At 47.7% G+C, this 23,093-nt stretch overlaps 1 protein-coding gene across 3 annotated transcripts in view; it reads right to left on the minus strand.

Moving 5' to 3' along the window:
* The window catches only part of LOC120919636 (breast cancer anti-estrogen resistance protein 3 homolog), a 43,357-nt gene extending 21,216 nt beyond the window's left edge, over window positions 1-22,141 (minus strand). The window contains exons 1-3 of one of the 3 annotated variants that reach the window (XM_040331883.1): window positions 22,039-22,141; window positions 9,130-9,266; window positions 1,382-1,497 (exon numbers count right to left, since the gene is read on the minus strand). In XM_040331883.1, coding sequence (XP_040187817.1) covers window positions 1,382-1,489 — 108 coding nt within the window. In that variant the 5' untranslated portion in view covers window positions 1,490-1,497; window positions 9,130-9,266; window positions 22,039-22,141. Of the gene's footprint in view, window positions 1-1,381; window positions 1,498-9,129; window positions 9,462-22,038 lie in introns of those variants that run through there. The other 2 variants (XM_040331884.1, XM_040331882.1) reach the window with 2 other exon arrangements.
* Window positions 22,142-23,093: the final 952 nt, after the last annotated feature.

Below are 23,093 nucleotides of genomic sequence, written 5' to 3' on the forward strand. Positions count from 1 at the left end.
TGGTCCTAATAAAGGGGGTCCAGCCCACTACTAGCAAGGTGGACCTAATAAAGGGGGTCCAGCCCGCTACTAGCAAGGTGGTCCTAATAAAGGGGGTACAACCCGCTACTTGCAATGTAGACCTAATAAAGGGGTCCAACCCAGTACTAGCAAGGTGGACCTAATAAAGGGGATCCAACCCAGTACTAGCAAGGGGGGCCTAATAAAGGGGGTCCAACCCGCTACTTGCAATGTAGACCTAATAAAGGGGTCCTACGTGTTACTAGCAAGGGGGGCCTAATAAAGGGGGTCCAGCCCGCTACTAGAAAGGTGGACCTAATAAAGGGGGTCCAACCCGCTACTAGCAAGGTGGACCTAATAAAGGGGGTCCAGCCCACTACTAGCAAGGTGGTCCTAATAAAGGGGGTCCAGCCCACTACTAGCAAGGTGGTCCTAATAAAGGGGGTCCAGCCCACTACTAGCAAGGTGGTCCTAATAAAGGGGGTCCAGCCCACTACTAGCAAGGTGGACCTAATAAAGGGGATCCAACCCAGTACTAGCAAGGGGGGCCTAATAAAGGGGGTCCAACCCGCTACTTGCAATGTAGACCTAATAAAGGGGGTCCAGCCCAGTACTAGCAAGGTGGACCTAATAAAGGGGATCCAACCCAGTACTAGCAAGGGGGGCCTAATAAAGGGGGTCCAACCCGCTACTTGCAATGTAGACCTAATAAAGGGGTCCTACGTGTTACTAGCAAGGGGGGCCTAATAAAGGGGGTCCAGCCCGCTACTAGAAAGGTGGACCTAATAAAGGGGGTCCAACCCGCTACTAGCAAGGTGGTCCTAATAAAGGGGGTCCAGCCCACTACTAGCAAGGTGGTCCTAATAAAGGGGGTCCAGCCCACTACTAGCAAGGTGGACCTAATAAAGGGGATCCAACCCAGTACTAGCAAGGGGGGCCTAATAAAGGGGGTCCAACCCGCTACTTGCAATGTAGACCTAATAAAGGGGTCCAACCCGCTACTAGCAAGGGGGACCTAATAAAGGGGGTCCAACCCGCTACTAGCAAGGTGGTCCTAATAAAGGGGGTCCAACCCAGTACTAGCAAGGGGGACCTAATAAAGGGGGTCCAACCTGCTACTAGCAAGGGGGACCTAATAAAGGGGGTCCAACCTGCTACTAGCAAGGGGGGCCTAATAAAGGGGGTCCAACCTGCTACTAGCAAGGGGGGCCTAATAAAGGGGGTCTGACCCATACTAGCAAGGGGGGCCTAATAACGTGGCCGGTGAGTGTAGTCATTATTAGAAGGGGTTCCCTGAGACCAGAAAGTTATTATAAGGGTCCCTCTATGTTGGAAAGGTTGAGTAAAGCTTCTTTAGAGGGCAGTTCCAAGCTGTACTCACCTGGCGGGGGAGGGGTCCATGGTACCAGGCATGACTTCTCAAATCCTCACCGCTCAGCTTCAGCTCTTCCTCCAGCTCCTTCTTTAGGATCTCTGTTGGAGACGGCATATCTGTGCCTGAAAGAAGAAGACCACCTCTACATTAAAGGGAGACCCCAGTCACACAAAAAACAGTAACCCCGCCCACATTCTATGTAGAACATCTTTCTTGTCTATGGCTTATGAATGCTTTTTACCTGACTAGCGTGACCCCCATATTCTGAGGGAACAATTATGTCCTCTGGGGAGTCCCAGCTCCACCCCCTCAAACACAACGACCTGTTATGTCCCTCTGGGGAGTCCCAGCTCCACCCCCTGAAACACAATGACCTGTTATGTCCCTCTAGGGAGTCCCAGCTCCACCCCCTAAAACACAATGACCTGTTATGTCTCTCTGGGGAGTCCCAGCTCCACCCCCTAAAACACAATGACCTGTTATGTCCCTCTGGGGAGTCCCAGCTCCACCCCCTGAAACACAACGACCTGTTATGTCCCTCTGGGGAGTCCCAGCTCCACCCCCTGAAACACAACGACCTGTTATGTCCCTCTAGGGAGTCCCAGCTCCACCCCCTGAAACACAACGACCTGTTATGTCCCTCTGGGGAGCCCCAGCTCCACCCCCTGAAACACAACGACCTGTTATGTCCCTCTGGGGAGCCCCAGCTCCACCCCTGAAACACAATGACCTGTTATGTCCCTCTGGGGAGTCCCAGCTCCACCCCTGAAACACAATGACCTGTTATGTCCCTCTGGGGAGTCCCAGCTCCACCCCCTGAAACACAATGACCTGTTATGTCCCTCTGGGGAGTCCCAGCTCCACCCCTGAAACACAATGACCTGTTATGTCCCTCTGGGGAGTCCCAGCTCCACCCCCTGAAACACAATGACCTGTTATGTCCCTCTAGGGAGTCCCAGCTCCACCCCCTGAAACACAATGACCTGTTATGTCCCTCTAGGGAGTCCCAGCTCCACCCCCTGAAACACAACGACCTGTTATGTCCCTCTAGGGAGTCCCAGCTCCACCCCCTGAAACACAATGACCTGTTATGTCCCTCTGGGGAGTCCCAGCTCCACCCCTGAAACACAATGACCTGTTATGTCTCTCTGGGGAGTCCCAGCTCCACCCCCTGAAACACAATGACCTGTTATGTCCCTCTGGGGAGTCCCAGCTCCACCCCCTGAAACACAACGACCTGTTATGTCCCTCTAGGGAGTCCCAGCTCCACCCCCTGAAACACAACGACCTGTTATGTCCCTCTAGGGAGTCCCAGCTCCACCCCCTGAAACACAACGACCTGTTATGTCCCTCTGGGGAGTCCCAGCTCCACCCCCTGAAACACAACGACCTGTTATGTCCCTCTGGGGAGTCCCAGCTCCACCCCCTGAAACACAATGACCTGTTATGTCCCTCTGGGGAGTCCCAGCTCCACCCCTGAAACACAATGACCTGTTATGTCCCTCTGGGGAGTCCCAGCTCCACCCCCTGAAACACAATGACCTGTTATGTCCCTCTGGGGAGTCCCAGCTCCACCCCTGAAACACAATGACCTGTTATGTCCCTCTGGGGAGTCCCAGCTCCACCCCCTGAAACACAATGACCTGTTATGTCCCTCTAGGGAGTCCCAGCTCCACCCCCTAAAACACAATGACCTGTTATGTCCTCTAGGGAGTCCCAGCTCCACCCCCTGAAACACAATGACCTGTTATGTCCCTCTAGGGAGTCCCAGCTCCACCCCCTGAAACACAATGACCTGTTATGTCCCTCTAGGGAATCCCAGCTCCACCCCCTGAAACACAATGACCTGTTATGTCCCTCTGGGGAGTCCCAGCTCCACCCCCTGAAACACAATGACCTGTTATGTCCCTCTAGGGAGTCCCAGCTCCACCCCCTGAAACACAATGACCTGTTATGTCCCTCTGGGGAGTCCCAGCTCCACCCCCTCAAACACAACGACCTGTTATGTCCCTCTAGGGAGTCCCAGCTCCACCCCCTGAAACACAATGACCTGTTATGTCCCTCTAGGGAGTCCCAGCTCCACCCCCTGAAACACAATGACCTGTTATGTCCCTCTAGGGAATCCCAGCTCCACCCCCTGAAACACAATGACCTGTTATGTCCCTCTAGGGAGTCCCAGCTCCACCCCCTGAAACACAATGACCTGTTATGTCCCTCTGGGGAGTCCCAGCTCCACCCCCTGAAACACAATGACCTGTTATGTCCCTCTGGGGAGTCCCAGCTCCACCCCCTGAAACACAATGACCTGTTATGTCCCTCTGGGGAGTCCCAGCTCCACCCCCTGAAACACAATGACCTGTTATGTCTCTCTAGGGAGTCCCAGCTCCACCCCCTGAAACACAATGACCTGTTATGTCCCTCTAGGGAGTCCCAGCTCCACCCCCTGAAACACAATGACCTGTTATGTCCCTCTGGGGAGTCCCAGCTCCACCCCCTGAAACACAACAACCTGTTATGTCCCTCTGGGGAGTCCCAGCTCCACCCCCTGAAACACAACGACCTGTTATGTCTCTCTGGGGAGTCCCAGCTCCACCCCCTGAAACACAATGACCTGTTATGTCCCTCTGGGGAGTCCCAGCTCCACCCCCTGAAACACAATGACCTGTTATGTCTCTCTGGGGAGTCCCAGCTCCACCCCCTGAAACACAACGACCTGTTATGTCCTCTGGGGAGTCCCAGCTCCACCCCCTGAAACACAATGACCTGTTATGTCCCTCTGGGGAGTCCCAGCTCCACCCCTGAAACACAATGACCTGTTATGTCCCTCTGGGGAGTCCCAGCTCCACCCCCTGAAACACAATGACCTGTTATGTCCCTCTGGGGAGTCCCAGCTCCACCCCTGAAACACAATGACCTGTTATGTCTCTCTGGGGAGTCCCAGCTCCACCCCCTGAAACACAATGACCTGTTATGTCCCTCTGGGGAGTCCCAGCTCCACCCCCTGAAACACAACGACCTGTTATGTCCCTCTAGGGAGTCCCAGCTCCACCCCCTGAAACACAACGACCTGTTATGTCCCTCTAGGGAGTCCCAGCTCCACCCCCTGAAACACAACGACCTGTTATGTCCCTCTGGGGAGTCCCAGCTCCACCCCCTGAAACACAACGACCTGTTATGTCCCTCTGGGGAGTCCCAGCTCCACCCCCTGAAACACAATGACCTGTTATGTCCCTCTGGGGAGTCCCAGCTCCACCCCTGAAACACAATGACCTGTTATGTCCCTCTGGGGAGTCCCAGCTCCACCCCCTGAAACACAATGACCTGTTATGTCCCTCTGGGGAGTCCCAGCTCCACCCCTGAAACACAATGACCTGTTATGTCCCTCTGGGGAGTCCCAGCTCCACCCCCTGAAACACAATGACCTGTTATGTCCCTCTAGGGAGTCCCAGCTCCACCCCCTAAAACACAATGACCTGTTATGTCCTCTAGGGAGTCCCAGCTCCACCCCCTGAAACACAATGACCTGTTATGTCCCTCTAGGGAGTCCCAGCTCCACCCCCTGAAACACAATGACCTGTTATGTCCCTCTAGGGAGTCCCAGCTCCACCCCCTGAAACACAATGACCTGTTATGTCCCTCTAGGGAATCCCAGCTCCACCCCCTGAAACACAATGACCTGTTATGTCCCTCTAGGGAGTCCCAGCTCCACCCCCTGAAACACAATGACCTGTTATGTCCCTCTGGGGAGTCCCAGCTCCACCCCCTGAAACACAACGACCTGTTATGTCCCTCTAGGGAGTCCCAGCTCCACCCCCTGAAACACAATGACCTGTTATGTCCCTCTGGGGAGTCCCAGCTCCACCCCCTGAAACACAATGACCTGTTATGTCCCTCTGGGGAGTCCCAGCTCCACCCCCTGAAACACAATGACCTGTTATGTCCCTCTGGGGAGTCCCAGCTCCACCCCCTGAAACACAATGACCTGTTATGTCTCTCTAGGGAGTCCCAGCTCCACCCCCTGAAACACAATGACCTGTTATGTCCCTCTAGGGAGTCCCAGCTCCACCCCCTGAAACACAATGACCTGTTATGTCCCTCTGGGGAGTCCCAGCTCCACCCCCTGAAACACAACAACCTGTTATGTCCCTCTGGGGAGTCCCAGCTCCACCCCCTGAAACACAACGACCTGTTATGTCTCTCTGGGGAGTCCCAGCTCCACCCCCTGAAACACAACGACCTGTTATGTCCCTCTGGGGAGTCCCAGCTCCACCCCCTGAAACACAATGACCTGTTATGTCTCTCTGGGGAGTCCCAGCTCCACCCCCTGAAACACAATGACCTGTTATGTCCCTCTGGGGAGTCCCAGCTCCACCCCCTGAAACACAATGACCTGTTATGTCCCTCTGGGGAGTCCCAGCTCCACCCCCTCAAACACAACGACCTGTTATGTCCCTCTGGGGAGTCCCAGCTCCACCCCCTGAAACACAACAACCTGTTATGTCCCTCTAGGGAGTCCCAGCTCCACCCCCTGAAACACAATGACCTGTTATGTCTCTCTAGGGAGTCTCAGCTCCACCCCCTGAAACACAATGACCTGTTATGTCCCTCTGGGGAGTCCCAGCTCCACCCCTGAAACACAATGACCTGTTATGTCTCTCTAGGGAGTCTCAGCTCCACCCCCTGAAACACAATGACCTGTTATGTCCCTCTGGGGAGTCCCAGCTCCACCCCCTGAAACACAATGACCTGTTATGTCCCTCTGGGGAGTCCCAGCTCCACCCCCTGAAACACAATGACCTGTTATGTCCCTCTAGGGAGTCCCAGCTCCACCCCCTGAAACACAATGACCTGTTATGTCCCTCTAGGGAGTCCCAGCTCCACCCCCTGAAGTACAATGACCTGTCTCTGAACCGCAAATTGGTTCCTCCTTCGTAAGTCCATGAATTGTGATACAGTGGAACCTTGGTTAACGAGCGCTTTGAAAGACAAGCAATTATTTTTTTTATTTATTATGACTTATTCGGAGCCATTCGGAAACTCTCAGAAATACTCCATTCCAGAGTGTTTCTGAGCCTTTCCGAGGGTTTCCAAGTTCAGCCGAGCTGTCCCCGAGTATTTCCAAGGCTCTCCGGCGCTCCCCCCCACTTCTGGTTACATGCGGTATTGCATGCAATAGAAGTCAATGCGAAACAAATTATCTACGTTTCCATGGACTTCTATGGGGGAAACTCGCTTTGATATGAGAGCACTTTGGATTACAAGCATTCTCCTGGAACGGATTATCCTCGTAATCCGAGGTTTCACTTTATTATTATTTTATGTCGGTCACTCCTACTTTCTTGCTTTCCCTTTAACTCCGCCCGCCAGAATAGTCCTATTAGGTCTAATAATATAAATGCATTGAATTGCCATTGCCTGGGAAAAATTACTCTGCACTGCTGGAGGACTCTGCTCCTTCCTCTATAACTCTCCTCTCCTGATATACTCTGCTGGAGGACTCTGCTCCTTCCTCTATAACTCTCCTCTCCTGAAATACTCTGCTCTGCTGGAGGACTCTGCTCCTCCCTCTATAACTCTCCTCTCCTGATATACTCTGCTGGAGGTCTCTGCTCCTTCCTCTATAACTCTCCTCTCCTGAAATACTCTGCTCTGCTGGAGGACTCTGCTCCTCCCTCTATAACTCTCCTCTCCTGATATACTCTGCTGGAGGACTCTGCTCCTTCCTCTATAACTCTCCTCTCCTGATATACTCTGCTGGAGGACTCTGCTCCTTCCTCTATAACTCTCCTCTCCTGAAATACTCTGCACTGCTGGAGAACTCTGCTCCTTCCTCTATAACTCTCCTCTCCTGATATACTCTGCTGGAGGACTCTGCTCCTTCCTCTATAACTCTCCTCTCCTGAAATACTCTGCACTGCTGGAGAACTCTGCTCCTTCCTCTATAACTCTCCTCTCCTGAAATACTCTGCTGGAGGTCTCTGCTCCTTCCTCTATAACTCTCCTCTCCTGAGATACTCTGCTCTGCTGGAGGACTCTGCTCCTTCCTCTATAACTCTCCTCTCCTGAAATACTCTGCTCTGCTGGAGGACTCTGCTCCTTCCTCTATAACTCTCCTCTCCTGAAATACTCTGCTGGAGGTCTCTGCTCCTTCCTCTATAACTCTCCTCTCCTGAGATACTCTGCTCTGCTGGAGGACTCTGCTCCTTCCTCTATAACTCTCCTCTCCTGAAATACTCTGCTCTGCTGAAGGACTCTGCTCCTTCCTCTATAACTCTCCTCTCCTGAAATACTCTGCTGGAGGACTCTGCTCCTCCCTCTATAACTCTCCTCTCCTGATATACTCTGCTGGAGGACTCTGCTCCTTCCTCTATAACTCTCCTCTCCTGATATACTCTGCTGGAGGACTCTGCTCCTTCCTCTATAACTCTCCTCTCCTGAAATACTCTGCACTGCTGGAGGACTCTGCTCCTTCTTCTATAACTCTCCTCTCCTGAAATACTCTGCTCTGCTGGAGGACTCTGCTCCTTCCTCTAACTCTCCTCTCCTGATATACTCTGCTGGAGGACTCTGCTCCTTCCTCTATAACTCTCCTCTCCTGAAATACTCTGCTCTGCTGGAGGACTCTGCTCCTTCCTCTAACTCTCCTCTCCTGATATACTCTGCTGGAGGACTCTGCTCCTTCCTCTATAACTCTCCTCTCCTGAAATACTCTGCACTGCTGGAGGTCTCTGCTCCTCCCTCTATAACTCTCCTCTCCTGATATACTCTGCTGGAGGACTCTGCTCCTTCCTCTATAACTCTCCTCTCCTGATATACTCTGCTGGAGGACTCTGCTCCTTCCTCTATAACTCTCCTCTCCTGATATGCTCTGCTGGAGGACTCTGCTCCTTCCTCTATAACTCTCCTCTCCTGAAATACTCTGCTGGAGGTCTCTGCTCCTTCCTCTATAACTCTCCTCTCCTGAGATACTCTGCTCTGCTGGAGGACTCTGCTCCTTCCTCTATAACTCTCCTCTCCTGAAATACTCTGCTCTGCTGAAGGACTCTGCTCCTTCCTCTATAACTCTCCTCTCCTGAAATACTCTGCTGGAGGACTCTGCTCCTCCCTCTATAACTCTCCTCTCCTGATATACTCTGCTGGAGGACTCTGCTCCTTCCTCTATAACTCTCCTCTCCTGATATACTCTGCTGGAGGACTCTGCTCCTTCCTCTATAACTCTCCTCTCCTGAAATACTCTGCACTGCTGGAGGACTCTGCTCCTTCTTCTATAACTCTCCTCTCCTGAAATACTCTGCTCTGCTGGAGGACTCTGCTCCTTCCTCTAACTCTCCTCTCCTGATATACTCTGCTGGAGGACTCTGCTCCTTCCTCTATAACTCTCCTCTCCTGAAATACTCTGCTCTGCTGGAGGACTCTGCTCCTTCCTCTAACTCTCCTCTCCTGATATACTCTGCTGGAGGACTCTGCTCCTTCCTCTATAACTCTCCTCTCCTGAAATACTCTGCACTGCTGGAGGTCTCTGCTCCTCCCTCTATAACTCTCCTCTCCTGATATACTCTGCTGGAGGACTCTGCTCCTTCCTCTATAACTCTCTTCTCCTGAAATACTCTGCTCTGCTGGAGAACTCTGCTCCTTCCTCTATAACTCTCCTCTCCTGATATACTCTGCTGGAGGACTCTGCTCCTTCCTCTATAGCTCTCCTGATATCCATGTCTCTGCTCATTATAACGGAGCGCCCCTCCCAGCGTTCTTACCTGTTGCACGCCCGGCCCCGGGGATCCTTGTGTATGATCAGGCGGTGAGGAGAACCATCGGTGACATTAGCCCGTCCGGTGAGCCATGACTCGCTGGTACCCGTTGGCAGGCCGGGTGGTGGGTGCAGCCGCAGCTCCTGTTGGTTTCAATCACATTCCATCGTCAGCCTCTTAATCATTAAACCGTCAGAAATCCGGAGAGGAAGCCACACCCCGCCGACGTCACCGGAGCACCAATCACGGGGGGGCAGATATAAGGCATGTCCAGGCACACTGGGAGGAATGTCAGCGAGGAAGACGCATTCCATGAACATGTGCAGGTACACACGCCAAGACACGTCCCCTACAGAGCATGCAACCTGCAGCTTCCCTCCCAACAATCCGCACCCCCCTCCCTCGCCTGTCATTATTTATACATAGAATATCTATTATTATCCCGAGACCGCCAAGGTGTTGGCCCGAGGGCGGCCATTTTTTGTTGTTGTGAAGACGCACACAGGAGGGTGTAGGTACCTGGTGCAGTGATGGCGAACCTTGCCACCCCAGATGTTTCAGAACTACATTTCCCATGATGCTCCACTACCCTGCAGAGAGCCTGAGCATCATGGGAAATGTAGTTTCCAAAACATCTGGGGGTGCCAACAAAGGTGTTGGCCTGAGGGCGGCCATTTTTTGTTGTGTTGCGAAGACGCACACAGGAGGGTGCAAGCGCCTAGTGCAGTGATGGCAAATCCTTGGCACCCAGGGCCGCTGATAGAAATCATGGGGCCCCCCGTACAGTCTACCTGATGCCCCCCCCCCTTCAACCCCACCCCTGATCCCTCCTTCAGCCCGCCCCTGGCCCCTCCCTAGACCCCGCCTTGAAACAAAGTGAAGATTTATCACTGCAGACCGTGCTACCCATGCCGCCAATGCCGTAATGTGCTGCAGAGAGTGCCACCAATGACGCTAATTCCATAATGCATGTGCTGCCTGCTGACAGTGCCACCCATGATGCCAATGCCATAATGCATGTGCTACGTGCTGACAGTGACACCCATGCCGCCAATGCCATATTGTGCTGCAGACAGTGCCACCCATGCCGACAATGGCATAATGCCATTGGCAGCATGGGGGGCACTGTCTCTGCAGGCAGCACATGCGTTATGGCATTAGCATTATGGGTGGCAATGTCTCCAGCACATTACGGCATCGGCGGCATGGATGGCACTGTCTCTGCAGGCAGCACATGCGTTATGGCATTAGCATTGTGGGTGGCACTGTCTCCAGCACATTACGGCATCGGCGGCATGGATGGCACTGTCTCTGCAGGCAGCACATGCGTTATGGCATTAGCATTATGGGTGGCACTGTCTCCAGCACATTACGGCATCGGCGGCATGGATGGCACTGTCTCTGCAGGCAGCACATGCGTTATGGCCCATAAGGCATGTGCTGCCTGCAGACAGCGCCGCCAATGCCGTACCATAATGTATAGATGCTGCTACAGTAGTAGTAGATCTTTTTTTAAATTGGTTATCTGTTCAGGTTGCCCGGGCCCCCCTGCTGGCATGGCCCGGTTCAACAGGGCCAGTTGTACTGGCCTATCAGCGGCCCTGTTGGCACCCCAGATGTTTTGGAACTACATTTCCCATGATGCTCCACTACCCTGCAGAGTGCCTGAGCATCATGGGGAATGTAGTTTCCAAAACATCTGGGGGTGCCGAGGTTCTCCATCACTGCCCTAGAACATGGGTGCTCAACCTGGGGCCCTCCAACTGTTGGAAAACTACAAGTCCTATCATTCCTCAGCCTTTGGGAGTCACACTTGTGCCTGTCAGCCTTGCAATGCATCATGGGACTTGTAGTTTTGTAACACCTTGAAGGCCACAGGTTGAGCACCCATGACCAGTGATGGAGAACCTCGGCACCCCAGATGTTTCGGAACTACATTTCCCATGAGGCTCAGGTACTCTTCTGTGTAGGTGAGCATTCCCATGATGCTCAGGCACTCTGCAGTGTGGTAGAGCATCATGGGAGATGTAGTTTCCAAAACATCTGGGGTGCCGAGGTTCTCCATCACTGGAGCATCACCACAAGAAGGCCAAACCCATCCTCACAGAAGAAGAAAAATAACCAAATGTCTCATATCATATCGTGGTCCAGTGTGGCATCAAGTGACCTGATTCGTGCATCACTGTGTCTGCAAGCCGACGCGTTTCGGGGGACGCACCCCCTTCCTTCCTTCCTGAGCTTAATGTAACTGTAAAGTCTTGTTTAACCCCTTCCATACCAGACACTTACACACCTTCCCGCCCAGGCCAATTTTCAGCTTTCTGTGCTGTCGCAATTTGAATGACAATTGCGCGGTCGTGCTACACTGTACCCAAATGACATTTGTATCATTTCAGTTCATGTGCGTGTAAAGAGCAGGTGTCCCAATACTTTTGATAATATAGTGTTTGAAAGATTTATTTTTTTCCCCTTTATTTTGTGCTCATGTGTTTTTTTTTTTTTTTTTCTTAAAGTGCAACCAATCAGAATTCATACTTTTAAAGTCCTGCCAGTTCAAGATGGGTCCTGATTGGTTGCTTGGGTTGTTGAATAAAGCCGCATTCATTTTCACATTCCACTTGTCACTCAGAGGGAAAATTATTTTGAAAACTTTCCTATCACCCCGGGGAGTTCTCTCCGGAATTCAGAGACCCCCGAGGGCGTTACCCCGAGCAACACAACACTATACTTCATCACCAGGGACATTCTTCCCACTGATCACCAATGTAAGGGACATTCTTCCCACTGATCACCAATGTAAGGGACATTCTTCTCACTGATCACCAATGTAAGGGACATTCTTCCCACTGATCACCAATGTAAGGGACATTCTTCCCACTGATCACCAATGTAAGGGACATTCTTCCCACTGATCACCAATGTAAGGGACATTCTTCCCACTGATCACCAATGTAAGGGACATTCTTCTCACTGATCACCAATGTAAGGGACATTCTTCCCACTGATCACCAATGTAAGGGACATTCTTCTCACTGATCACCAATGTAAGGGACATTCTTCCCACTGATCACCAATGTAAGGGACATTCTTCTCACTGATCACCAATGTAAGGGACATTCTTCTCACTGATCACCAATGTAAGGGACATTCTTCTCACTGATCACCAATGTAAGGAACATTCTTCTCACTGATCACCAATGTAAGGGACATTCTTCTCACTGATCACCAATGTAAGGGACATTCTTCCCACTGATCACCAATGTAAGGGACATTCTTCTCACTGATCACCAATGTAAGGAACATTCTTCTCACTGATCACCAATGTAAGGAACATTCTTCTCACTGATCACTAATGTAAGGGACATTCTTCTCACTGATCACCAATGTAAGGGACATTCTTCTCACTGATCACCAATGTAAGGGACATTCTTCCCACTGATCACCAATGTAAGGGACATTCTTCTCACTGATCACCAATGTAAGGGACATTCTTCCCACTGATCACCAATGTAAGGGACATTCTTCCCACTGATCACCAATGTAAGGGACATTCTTCTCACTGATCACCAATGTAAGGGACATTCTTCTCACTGATCACCAATGTAAGGGACATTCTTCCCACTGATCACCAATGTAAGGGACATTCTTCTCACTGATCACCAATGTAAGGAACATTCTTCTCACTGATCACCAATGTAAGGGACATTCTTCCACTGATCACCAATGTAAGGAACATTCTTCTCACTGATCACCAATGTAAGGGACATTCTTCCCACTGATCACCAATGTAAGGGACATTCTTCTCACTGATCACCAATGTAAGGGACATTCTTCCCACTGATCACCAATGTAAGGGACATTCTTCCCACTGATCACCAATGTAAGGGACATTCTTCCCACTGATCACCAATGTAAGGGACATTCTTCCCACTGATCACCAATGTAAGGGACATTCTTCTCACTGATCACCAATGTAAGGGACATTCTTCCCACTGATCACCAATGTAAGGGACATTCTTCTCACTGATCACCAATGTAAGGGACATTCTTCCCACTGATCACCAATGTAAGGGACATTCTTCTCACTGATCACCAATGTAAGGGACATTCTTCTCACTGATCACCAATGTAAGGGACATTCTTCTCACTGATCACCAATGTAAGGAACATTCTTCTCACTGATCACCAATGTAAGGGACATTCTTCTCACTGATCACCAATGTAAGGGACATTCTTCCCACTGATCACCAATGTAAGGGACATTCTTCTCACTGATCACCAATGTAAGGAACATTCTTCTCACTGATCACCAATGTAAGGAACATTCTTCTCACTGATCACTAATGTAAGGGACATTCTTCTCACTGATCACCAATGTAAGGGACATTCTTCTCACTGATCACCAATGTAAGGGACATTCTTCCCACTGATCACCAATGTAAGGGACATTCTTCTCACTGATCACCAATGTAAGGGACATTCTTCCCACTGATCACCAATGTAAGGGACATTCTTCTCACTGATCACCAATGTAAGGGACATTCTTCCCACTGATCACCAATGTAAGGGACATTCTTCTCACTGATCACCAATGTAAGGGACATTCTTCTCACTGATCACCAATGTAAGGGACATTCTTCCCACTGATCACCAATGTAAGGGACATTCTTCTCACTGATCACCAATGTAAGGAACATTCTTCTCACTGATCACCAATGTAAGGGACATTCTTCCCACTGATCACCAATGTAAGGAACATTCTTCTCACTGATCACCAATGTAAGGGACATTCTTCCCACTGATCACCAATGTAAGGGACATTCTTCTCACTGATCACCAATGTAAGGGACATTCTTCTCACTGATCACCAATGTAAGGGACATTCTTCTCACTGATCACCAATGTAAGAGACATTCTTCCCACTGATCACCAATGTAAGGGACATTCTTTTCACTGATCACCAATGTAAGGGACATTCTTCTCACTGATCACCAATGTAAGGGACATTCTTCTCACTGATCACCAATGTAAGGGACATTCTTCTCACTGATCACCAATGTAAGGAACATTCTTCTCACTGATCACCAATGTAAGGGACATTCTTCTCACTGATCACCAATGTAAGGAACATTCTTCTCACTGATCACCAATGTAAGGGACATTCTTCCCACTGATCACCAATGTAAGGGACATTCTTCTCACTGATCACCAATGTAAGGGACATTCTTCCCACTGATCACCAATGTAAGGGGCATTCTTCTCACTGATCACCAATGTAAGGAACATTCTTCTCACTGATCACCAATGTAAGGAACATTCTTCTCACTGATCACCAATGTAAGGGACATTCTTCTCACTGATCACCAATGTAAGGAACATTCTTCCCACTGATCACCAATGTAAGGAACATTCTTCTCACTGATCACCAATGTAAGGGACATTCTTCCCACTGATCACCAATGTAAGGGACATTCTTCTCACTGATCACCAATGTAAGGGGCATTCTTCTCACTGATCACCAATGTAAGGAACATTCTTCTCACTGATCACCAATGTAAGGAACATTCTTCCCACTGATCACCAATGTAAGGGACATTCTTCTCACTGATCACCAATGTAAGGGACATTCTTCCCACTGATCACCAATGTGAGGGACATTCTTCCCACTGATCACCAATGTAAGGGACATTCTTCTCACTGATCACTAATGTAAGAGACTTTCTTCTCACTGATCACCAATGTAAGGAACATTCTTCTCACTGATCACTAATGTAAGGGACATTCTTCCCACTGATCACCAATGTAAGGGACATTCTTCTCACTGATCACCAATGTAAGGAACATTCTTCCCACTGATCACCAATGTAAGGGACATTCTTCTCACTGATCACCAATGTAAGGAACATTCTTCCCACTGATCACCAATGTAAGGGACATTCTTCTCACTGATCACCAATGTAAGGGACATTCTTCTCACTGATCACCAATGTAAGGAACATTCTTCTCACTGATCACCAATGTAAGGGACATTCTTCTCACTGATCACCAATGTAAGGGACATTCTTCTCACTGATCACCAATGTAAGGGACATTCTTCTCACTGATCACCAATGTAAGGAACATTCTTCTCACTGATCACCAATGTAAGGAACATTCTTCCCACTGATCACCAATGTAAGGAACATTCTTCCCACTGATCACCAATGTAAGGAACATTCTTCTCACTGATCACCAATGTAAGGAACATTCTTCCCACTGATCACCAATGTAAGGAACATTCTTCCCACTGATCACCAATGTAAGGGACATTCTTCCCACTGATCACCAATGTAAGGAACATTCTTCCCACTGATCACCAATGTAAGGGACATTCTTCTCACTGATCACCAATGTAAGAGACATTCTTCTCACTGATCACCAATGTAAGAGACATTCTTCTCACTGATCACCAATGTAAGGGACATTCTTCTCACTGATCACCAATGTAAGAGACATTCTTCTCACTGATCACCAATGTAAGGGACATTCTTCCCACTGATCACCAATGTAAGGGACATTCTTCTCACTGATCACCAATGTAAGAGACATTCTTCTCACTGATCACCAATGTAAGGGACATTCTTCTCACTGATCACCAATGTAAGGAACATTCTTCACACTGATCACCAATGTAAGGAACATTCTTCTCACTGATCACCAATGTAAGGAACATTCTTCTCACTGATCACCAATGTAAGGGACATTCTTCTCACTGATCACCAATGTAAGGGACATTCTTCTCACTGATCACCAATGTAAGGAACATTCTTCCCACTGATCACCAATGTAAGGGACATTCTTCTCCCTGATCACCAATGTAAGGAACATTCTTCTCACTGATCACCAATGTAAGGAACATTCTTCCCACTGATCACCAATGTAAGGAACATTCTTCCCACTGATCACCAATGTAAGGGACATTCTTCCCACTGATCACCAATGTAAGGAACATTCTTCTCACTGATCACCAATGTAAGGGATATTCTTCTCACTGATCACCAATGTAAGGAACATTCTTCACACTGATCACCAATGTAAGGAACATTCTTCTCACTGATCACCAATGTAAGGGACATTCTTCTCACTGATCACCAATGTAAGGAACATTCTTCTCACTGATCACCAATGTAAGGGACATTCTTCTCACTGATCACCAATGTAAGGAACATTCTTCTCACTGATCACCAATGTAAGGAACATTCTTCACACTGATCACCAATGTAAGGAACATTCTTCTCACTGATCACCAATGTAAGGAACATTCTTCACACTGATCACCAATGTAAGGAACATTCTTCTCACTGATCACCAATGTAAGGGACATTCTTCTCACTGATCACCAATGTAAGGGACATTCTTCTCACTGATCACCAATGTAAGGAACATTCTTCCCACTGATCACCAATGTAAGGGACATTCTTCTCACTGATCACCAATGTAAGGAACATTCTTCTCACTGATCACCAATGTAAGGGACATTCTTCTCACTGATCACCAATGTAAGGAACATTCTTCCCACTGATCACCAATGTAAGGGACATTCTTCTCACTGATCACCAATGTAAGGAACATTCTTCTCACTGATCACCAATGTAAGGAACATTCTTCTCACTGATCACCAATGTAAGGGACATTCTTCTCACTGATCACCAATGTAAGGGACATTCTTCTCACTGATCACCAATGTAAGGAACATTCTTCCCACTGATCACCAATGTAAGGGACATTCTTCTCACTGATCACCAATGTAAGGAACATTCTTCCCACTGATCACCAATGTAAGGGACATTCTTCCCACTGATCACCAATGTAAGGAACATTCTTCTTACTGATCACCAATGTAAGGAACATTCTTCCCACTGATCACCAATGTAAGGGACATTCTTCTCACTGATCACCAATGTAAGGGACATTCTTCCCACTGATCACCAATGTAAGGAACATTCTTCTCACTGATCACCAATGTAAGGAACATTCTTCTCACTGATCACCAATGTAAGGGACATTCTTCCCACTGATCACCAATGTAAGGGACATTCTTCTCACTGATCACCAATGTAAGGAACATTCTTCTCACTGATCACCAATGTAAGGGACATTCTTCTCACTGATCACCAATGTAAGGGACATTCTTCCCACTGATCACCAATGTAAGGAACATTCTTCACACTGATCACCAATGTAAGGAACATTCTTCTCACTGATCACCAATGTAAGGAACATTCTTCTCACTGATCACCAATGTAAGGGACATTCTTCTCACTGATCACCAATGTAAGGGACATTCTTCTCACTGACCACCAATGTAAGGGACATTCTTCTCACTGATCACCAATGTAAGGGACATTCTTCTCACTGATCACCAATGTAAGGGACATTCTTCCCACTGATCACCAATGTAAGGAACATTCTTCTCACTGATCACCAATGTAAGGAACATTGTTCCCACTGATCACCAATGTAAGGGACATTCTTCCCACTGATCACCAATGTAAGGAACATTCTTCCCACTGATCACCAATGTAAGGGACATTCTTCCCACTGATCACCAATGTAAGGAACATTCTTCTCACTGATCACCAATGTAAGGGACATTCTTCCCATTGATCACCAATGTAAGGAACATTCTTCTCACTGATCACCAATGTAAGGGACATTCTTCTCACTGATCACCAATGTAAGGGACATTCTTCTCACTGATCACCAATGTAAGGAACATTCTTCCCACTGATCACCAATGTAAGGGACATTCTTCCCACTGATCACCAATGTAAGGGACATTCTTCTCACTGATCACCAATGTAAGGAACATTCTTCTCACTGATCACCAATGTAAGGGACATTCTTCCCACTGATCACCAATGTAAGGGACATTCTTCTCACTGATCACCAATGTAAGGGACATTCTTCTCACTGATCACCAATGTAAGGGACATTCTTCTCACTGATCACCAATGTAAGGAACATTCTTCCCACTGATCACCAATGTAAGGGACATTCTTCTCACTGATCACCAATGTAAGGAACATTCTTCTCACTGATCACCAATGTAAGGGACATTCTTCTCACTGATCACCAATGTAAGGAACATTCTTCCCACTGATCACCAATGTAAGGGACATTCTTCTCACTGATCACCAATGTAAGGAACATTCTTCTCACTGATCACCAATGTAAGGAACATTCTTCTCACTGATCACCAATGTAAGGGACATTCTTCTCACTGATCACCAATGTAAGGGACATTCTTCTCACTGATCACCAATGTAAGGAACATTCTTCCCACTGATCACCAATGTAAGGGACATTCTTCCCACTGATCACCAATGTAAGGAACATTCTTCCCACTGATCACCAATGTAAGGGACATTCTTCCCACTGATCACCAATGTAAGGAACATTCTTCTCACTGATCACCAATGTAAGGGACATTCTTCCCATTGATCACCAATGTAAGGAACATTCTTCTCACTGATCACCAATGTAAGGAACATTCTTCTCACTGATCACCAATGTAAGGGACATTCTTCTCACTGATCACCAATGTAAGGGACATTCTTCTCACTGATCACCAATGTAAGGAACATTCTTCCCACTGATCACCAATGTAAGGGACATTCTTCTCACTGATCACCAATGTAAGGAACATTCTTCTCACTGATCACCAATGTAAGGGACATTCTTCTCACTGATCACCAATGTAAGGAACATTCTTCCCACTGATCACCAATGTAAGGGACATTCTTCTCACTGATCACCAATGTAAGGAACATTCTTCTCACTGATCACCAATGTAAGGAACATTCTTCTCACTGATCACCAATGTAAGGGACATTCTTCTCACTGATCACCAATGTAAGGGACATTCTTCTCACTGATCACCAATGTAAGGAACATTCTTCCCACTGATCACCAATGTAAGGGACATTCTTCTCACTGATCACCAATGTAAGGAACATTCTTCCCACTGATCACCAATGTAAGGGACATTCTTCCCACTGATCACCAATGTAAGGAACATTCTTCTTACTGATCACCAATGTAAGGAACATTCTTCCCACTGATCACCAATGTAAGGGACATTCTTCTCACTGATCACCAATGTAAGGGACATTCTTCCCACTGATCACCAATGTAAGGAACATTCTTCTCACTGATCACCAATGTAAGGAACATTCTTCTCACTGATCACCAATGTAAGGGACATTCTTCCCACTGATCACCAATGTAAGGGACATTCTTCTCACTGATCACCAATGTAAGGAACATTCTTCTCACTGATCACCAATGTAAGGGACATTCTTCTCACTGATCACCAATGTAAGGGACATTCTTCCCACTGATCACCAATGTAAGGAACATTCTTCACACTGATCACCAATGTAAGGAACATTCTTCTCACTGATCACCAATGTAAGGAACATTCTTCTCACTGATCACCAATGTAAGGGACATTCTTCTCACTGATCACCAATGTAAGGGACATTCTTCTCACTGACCACCAATGTAAGGGACATTCTTCTCACTGATCACCAATGTAAGGGACATTCTTCTCACTGATCACCAATGTAAGGGACATTCTTCCCACTGATCACCAATGTAAGGAACATTCTTCTCACTGATCACCAATGTAAGGAACATTGTTCCCACTGATCACCAATGTAAGGGACATTCTTCCCACTGATCACCAATGTAAGGAACATTCTTCCCACTGATCACCAATGTAAGGGACATTCTTCCCACTGATCACCAATGTAAGGAACATTCTTCTCACTGATCACCAATGTAAGGGACATTCTTCCCATTGATCACCAATGTAAGGAACATTCTTCTCACTGATCACCAATGTAAGGGACATTCTTCTCACTGATCACCAATGTAAGGGACATTCTTCTCACTGATCACCAATGTAAGGAACATTCTTCCCACTGATCACCAATGTAAGGGACATTCTTCCCACTGATCACCAATGTAAGGGACATTCTTCTCACTGATCACCAATGTAAGGAACATTCTTCTCACTGATCACCAATGTAAGGGACATTCTTCCCACTGATCACCAATGTAAGGGACATTCTTCTCACTGATCACCAATGTAAGGGACATTCTTCTCACTGATCACCAATGTAAGGGACATTCTTCTCACTGATCACCAATGTAAGGAACATTCTTCCCACTGATCACCAATGTAAGGGACATTCTTCTCACTGATCACCAATGTAAGGAACATTCTTCTCACTGATCACCAATGTAAGGGACATTCTTCTCACTGATCACCAATGTAAGGAACATTCTTCCCACTGATCACCAATGTAAGGGACATTCTTCTCACTGATCACCAATGTAAGGAACATTCTTCTCACTGATCACCAATGTAAGGAACATTCTTCTCACTGATCACCAATGTAAGGGACATTCTTCTCACTGATCACCAATGTAAGGGACATTCTTCTCACTGATCACCAATGTAAGGAACATTCTTCCCACTGATCACCAATGTAAGGGACATTCTTCCCACTGATCACCAATGTAAGGAACATTCTTCCCACTGATCACCAATGTAAGGGACATTCTTCCCACTGATCACCAATGTAAGGAACATTCTTCTCACTGATCACCAATGTAAGGGACATTCTTCCCATTGATCACCAATGTAAGGAACATTCTTCTCACTGATCACCAATGTAAGGGACATTCTTCTCACTGATCACCAATGTAAGGGACATTCTTCTCACTGATCACCAATGTAAGGAACATTCTTCCCACTGATCACCAATGTAAGGGACATTCTTCCCACTGATCACCAATGTAAGGGACATTCTTCTCACTGATCACCAATGTAAGGAACATTCTTCTCACTGATCACCAATGTAAGGGACATTCTTCCCACTGATCACCAATGTAAGGGACATTCTTCTCACTGATCACCAATGTAAGGGACATTCTTCTCACTGATCACCAATGTAAGGGACATTCTTCTCACTGATCACCAATGTAAGGGACATTCTTCCCACTGATCACCAATGTAAGGAACACTCTTCCCACTGATCACCAATGTAAGGAACATTCTTCCCACTGATCACCAATGTAAGGGACATTCTTCACACTGATCACCAATGTAAGGGACATTCTTCTCACTGATCACCAATGTAAGGGACATTCTTCCCACTGATCACCAATGTAAGGAACATTCTTCCCACTGATCACCAATGTAAGGAACATTCTTCCCACTGATCACCAATGTAAGGGACATTCTTCCCACTGATCACCAATGTAAGGAACATTCTTCCCACTGATCACCAATGTAAGGGACATTCTTCTTACTGATCACTAATGTAAGGAACATTCTTCTCACTGATCACCAATGTAAGGAGCATTCTTCCCACTGATCACCAATGTAAGGGACATTCTTCTCACTGATCACCAATGTAAGGGACATTCAACCTACAACCTATACTGCTAGTAGTTCCCAGACCATAGATGATTGGTGGATACATTTTATCCTCGGGTGCTAAAGATCCTGGTCCTGGAGCTTTTGCCTTTACTGGCCGCATGCTTGTTCCAGGTCTTCCAGAGACAGCCAGGCAGCTGGCATGTTCAGAAGAAAGTCACCTGACCGTTACTTTCAGTTCTGGTTTCCTATTAACAGCTAAAGATCACATTTATATTCCGTACAAGAGGGTCCCCTTCTAAAAGGGGGTGACATGGGGGGGGGGAGGGGGCAAAACTTTTAGCTTAAGTTCCAAGAAGTGATGTCAAATGCTGAGACTTGTAGTTCCCCAGAAACCTGCCTGTATGTAATATGCCTGTGTTTTCTTGCCCCGTGGCACCCTGCCCCATGTTCTATACACCCCCCCCCCACCCTGCTGAACCTACCTTACATTGGGGGCTTCAGAGGGCAGCCAGTGGCAGTGGGGGGTCCCAGCATGTGTCAGTATGTTGTTCGCTGTTCTGTACGCTGACCAGTTCCTCCCTTTTCCTGAATGCCTCCCCTATTCTGTCACCAGGAATGCGGAGGGCGGGGCCATGTAAGCAAACACAGCCAGTGACCCGCAGCTGTGACAACACCAGGTAGCAGAGACCCCCCCCCCCCCCCTCGTGTCACCTGCTGCTGCATTGCCCAACACTCAGGAACACTCACCTTCCTCTACTATGAGTGCTGATTACCGACGGAAGCTTGCTTAAAGGGACCATACCCCTAAATATAGGTCACAGCATTGCTGATAACGTTACCAATTGCTAATCAGACCTTGTTATTCTCGGGACTTAACCACGTGACCACCGCGCCTATTCCGGCACTTCTCTCCTTCATGTAAAAATCGCAATTTTTTTGCTAGAAAATTAATCAGAACCCCCCAAACATTATATATATTTTTTAGCAGACACCCTAGGGAATAAAATGGCGGTCATTGAAACTTTTTTTCTCGCACGGTATTTGCGCAATCATTTTTCAAATGACTTTTTTGGGGAAAAAAAACGGTTTCATTAATTAAAAAAAAACAAAACAGTAAAGTTAGCCCAATTTTTGTGTTTAATGTGAAAGACGATGTTACGCCGAGTAAATAGATACCTAACACGTCACGCTTTAAAATTGCGCACACTCATGGAATGGCGCCAAACTTCGGTACTTCAAAATCTTCATAGGCGACGCTTTAATTTTTTTTACAGGTTACTATTTTCGAGTTACGGAGAAGGTCTAGTGCTTAAATTGTTGCTCACGCTCTAACGCACGCGACGATACCTCACATGTGGGGTTTGAACGGCGTTTACATATGTGGGCGGGACTTGCGTGTTCGCTTCTGCACGGGACAGGGGCGTTTAAATAAAAAAAAAAAAAAAATTTTATTTTACTTCATTTTTTTATTTTTACACTTTAAGGCCCAGATTCTCAAAGGACTTACGACGGCGTAGCGCCATGTACGCCGTCGTAA

This window comes from Rana temporaria, chromosome 12 (assembly GCF_905171775.1).
Source record: "Rana temporaria chromosome 12, aRanTem1.1, whole genome shotgun sequence".
Lineage (NCBI taxonomy): Eukaryota > Metazoa > Chordata > Amphibia > Anura > Ranidae > Rana > Rana temporaria.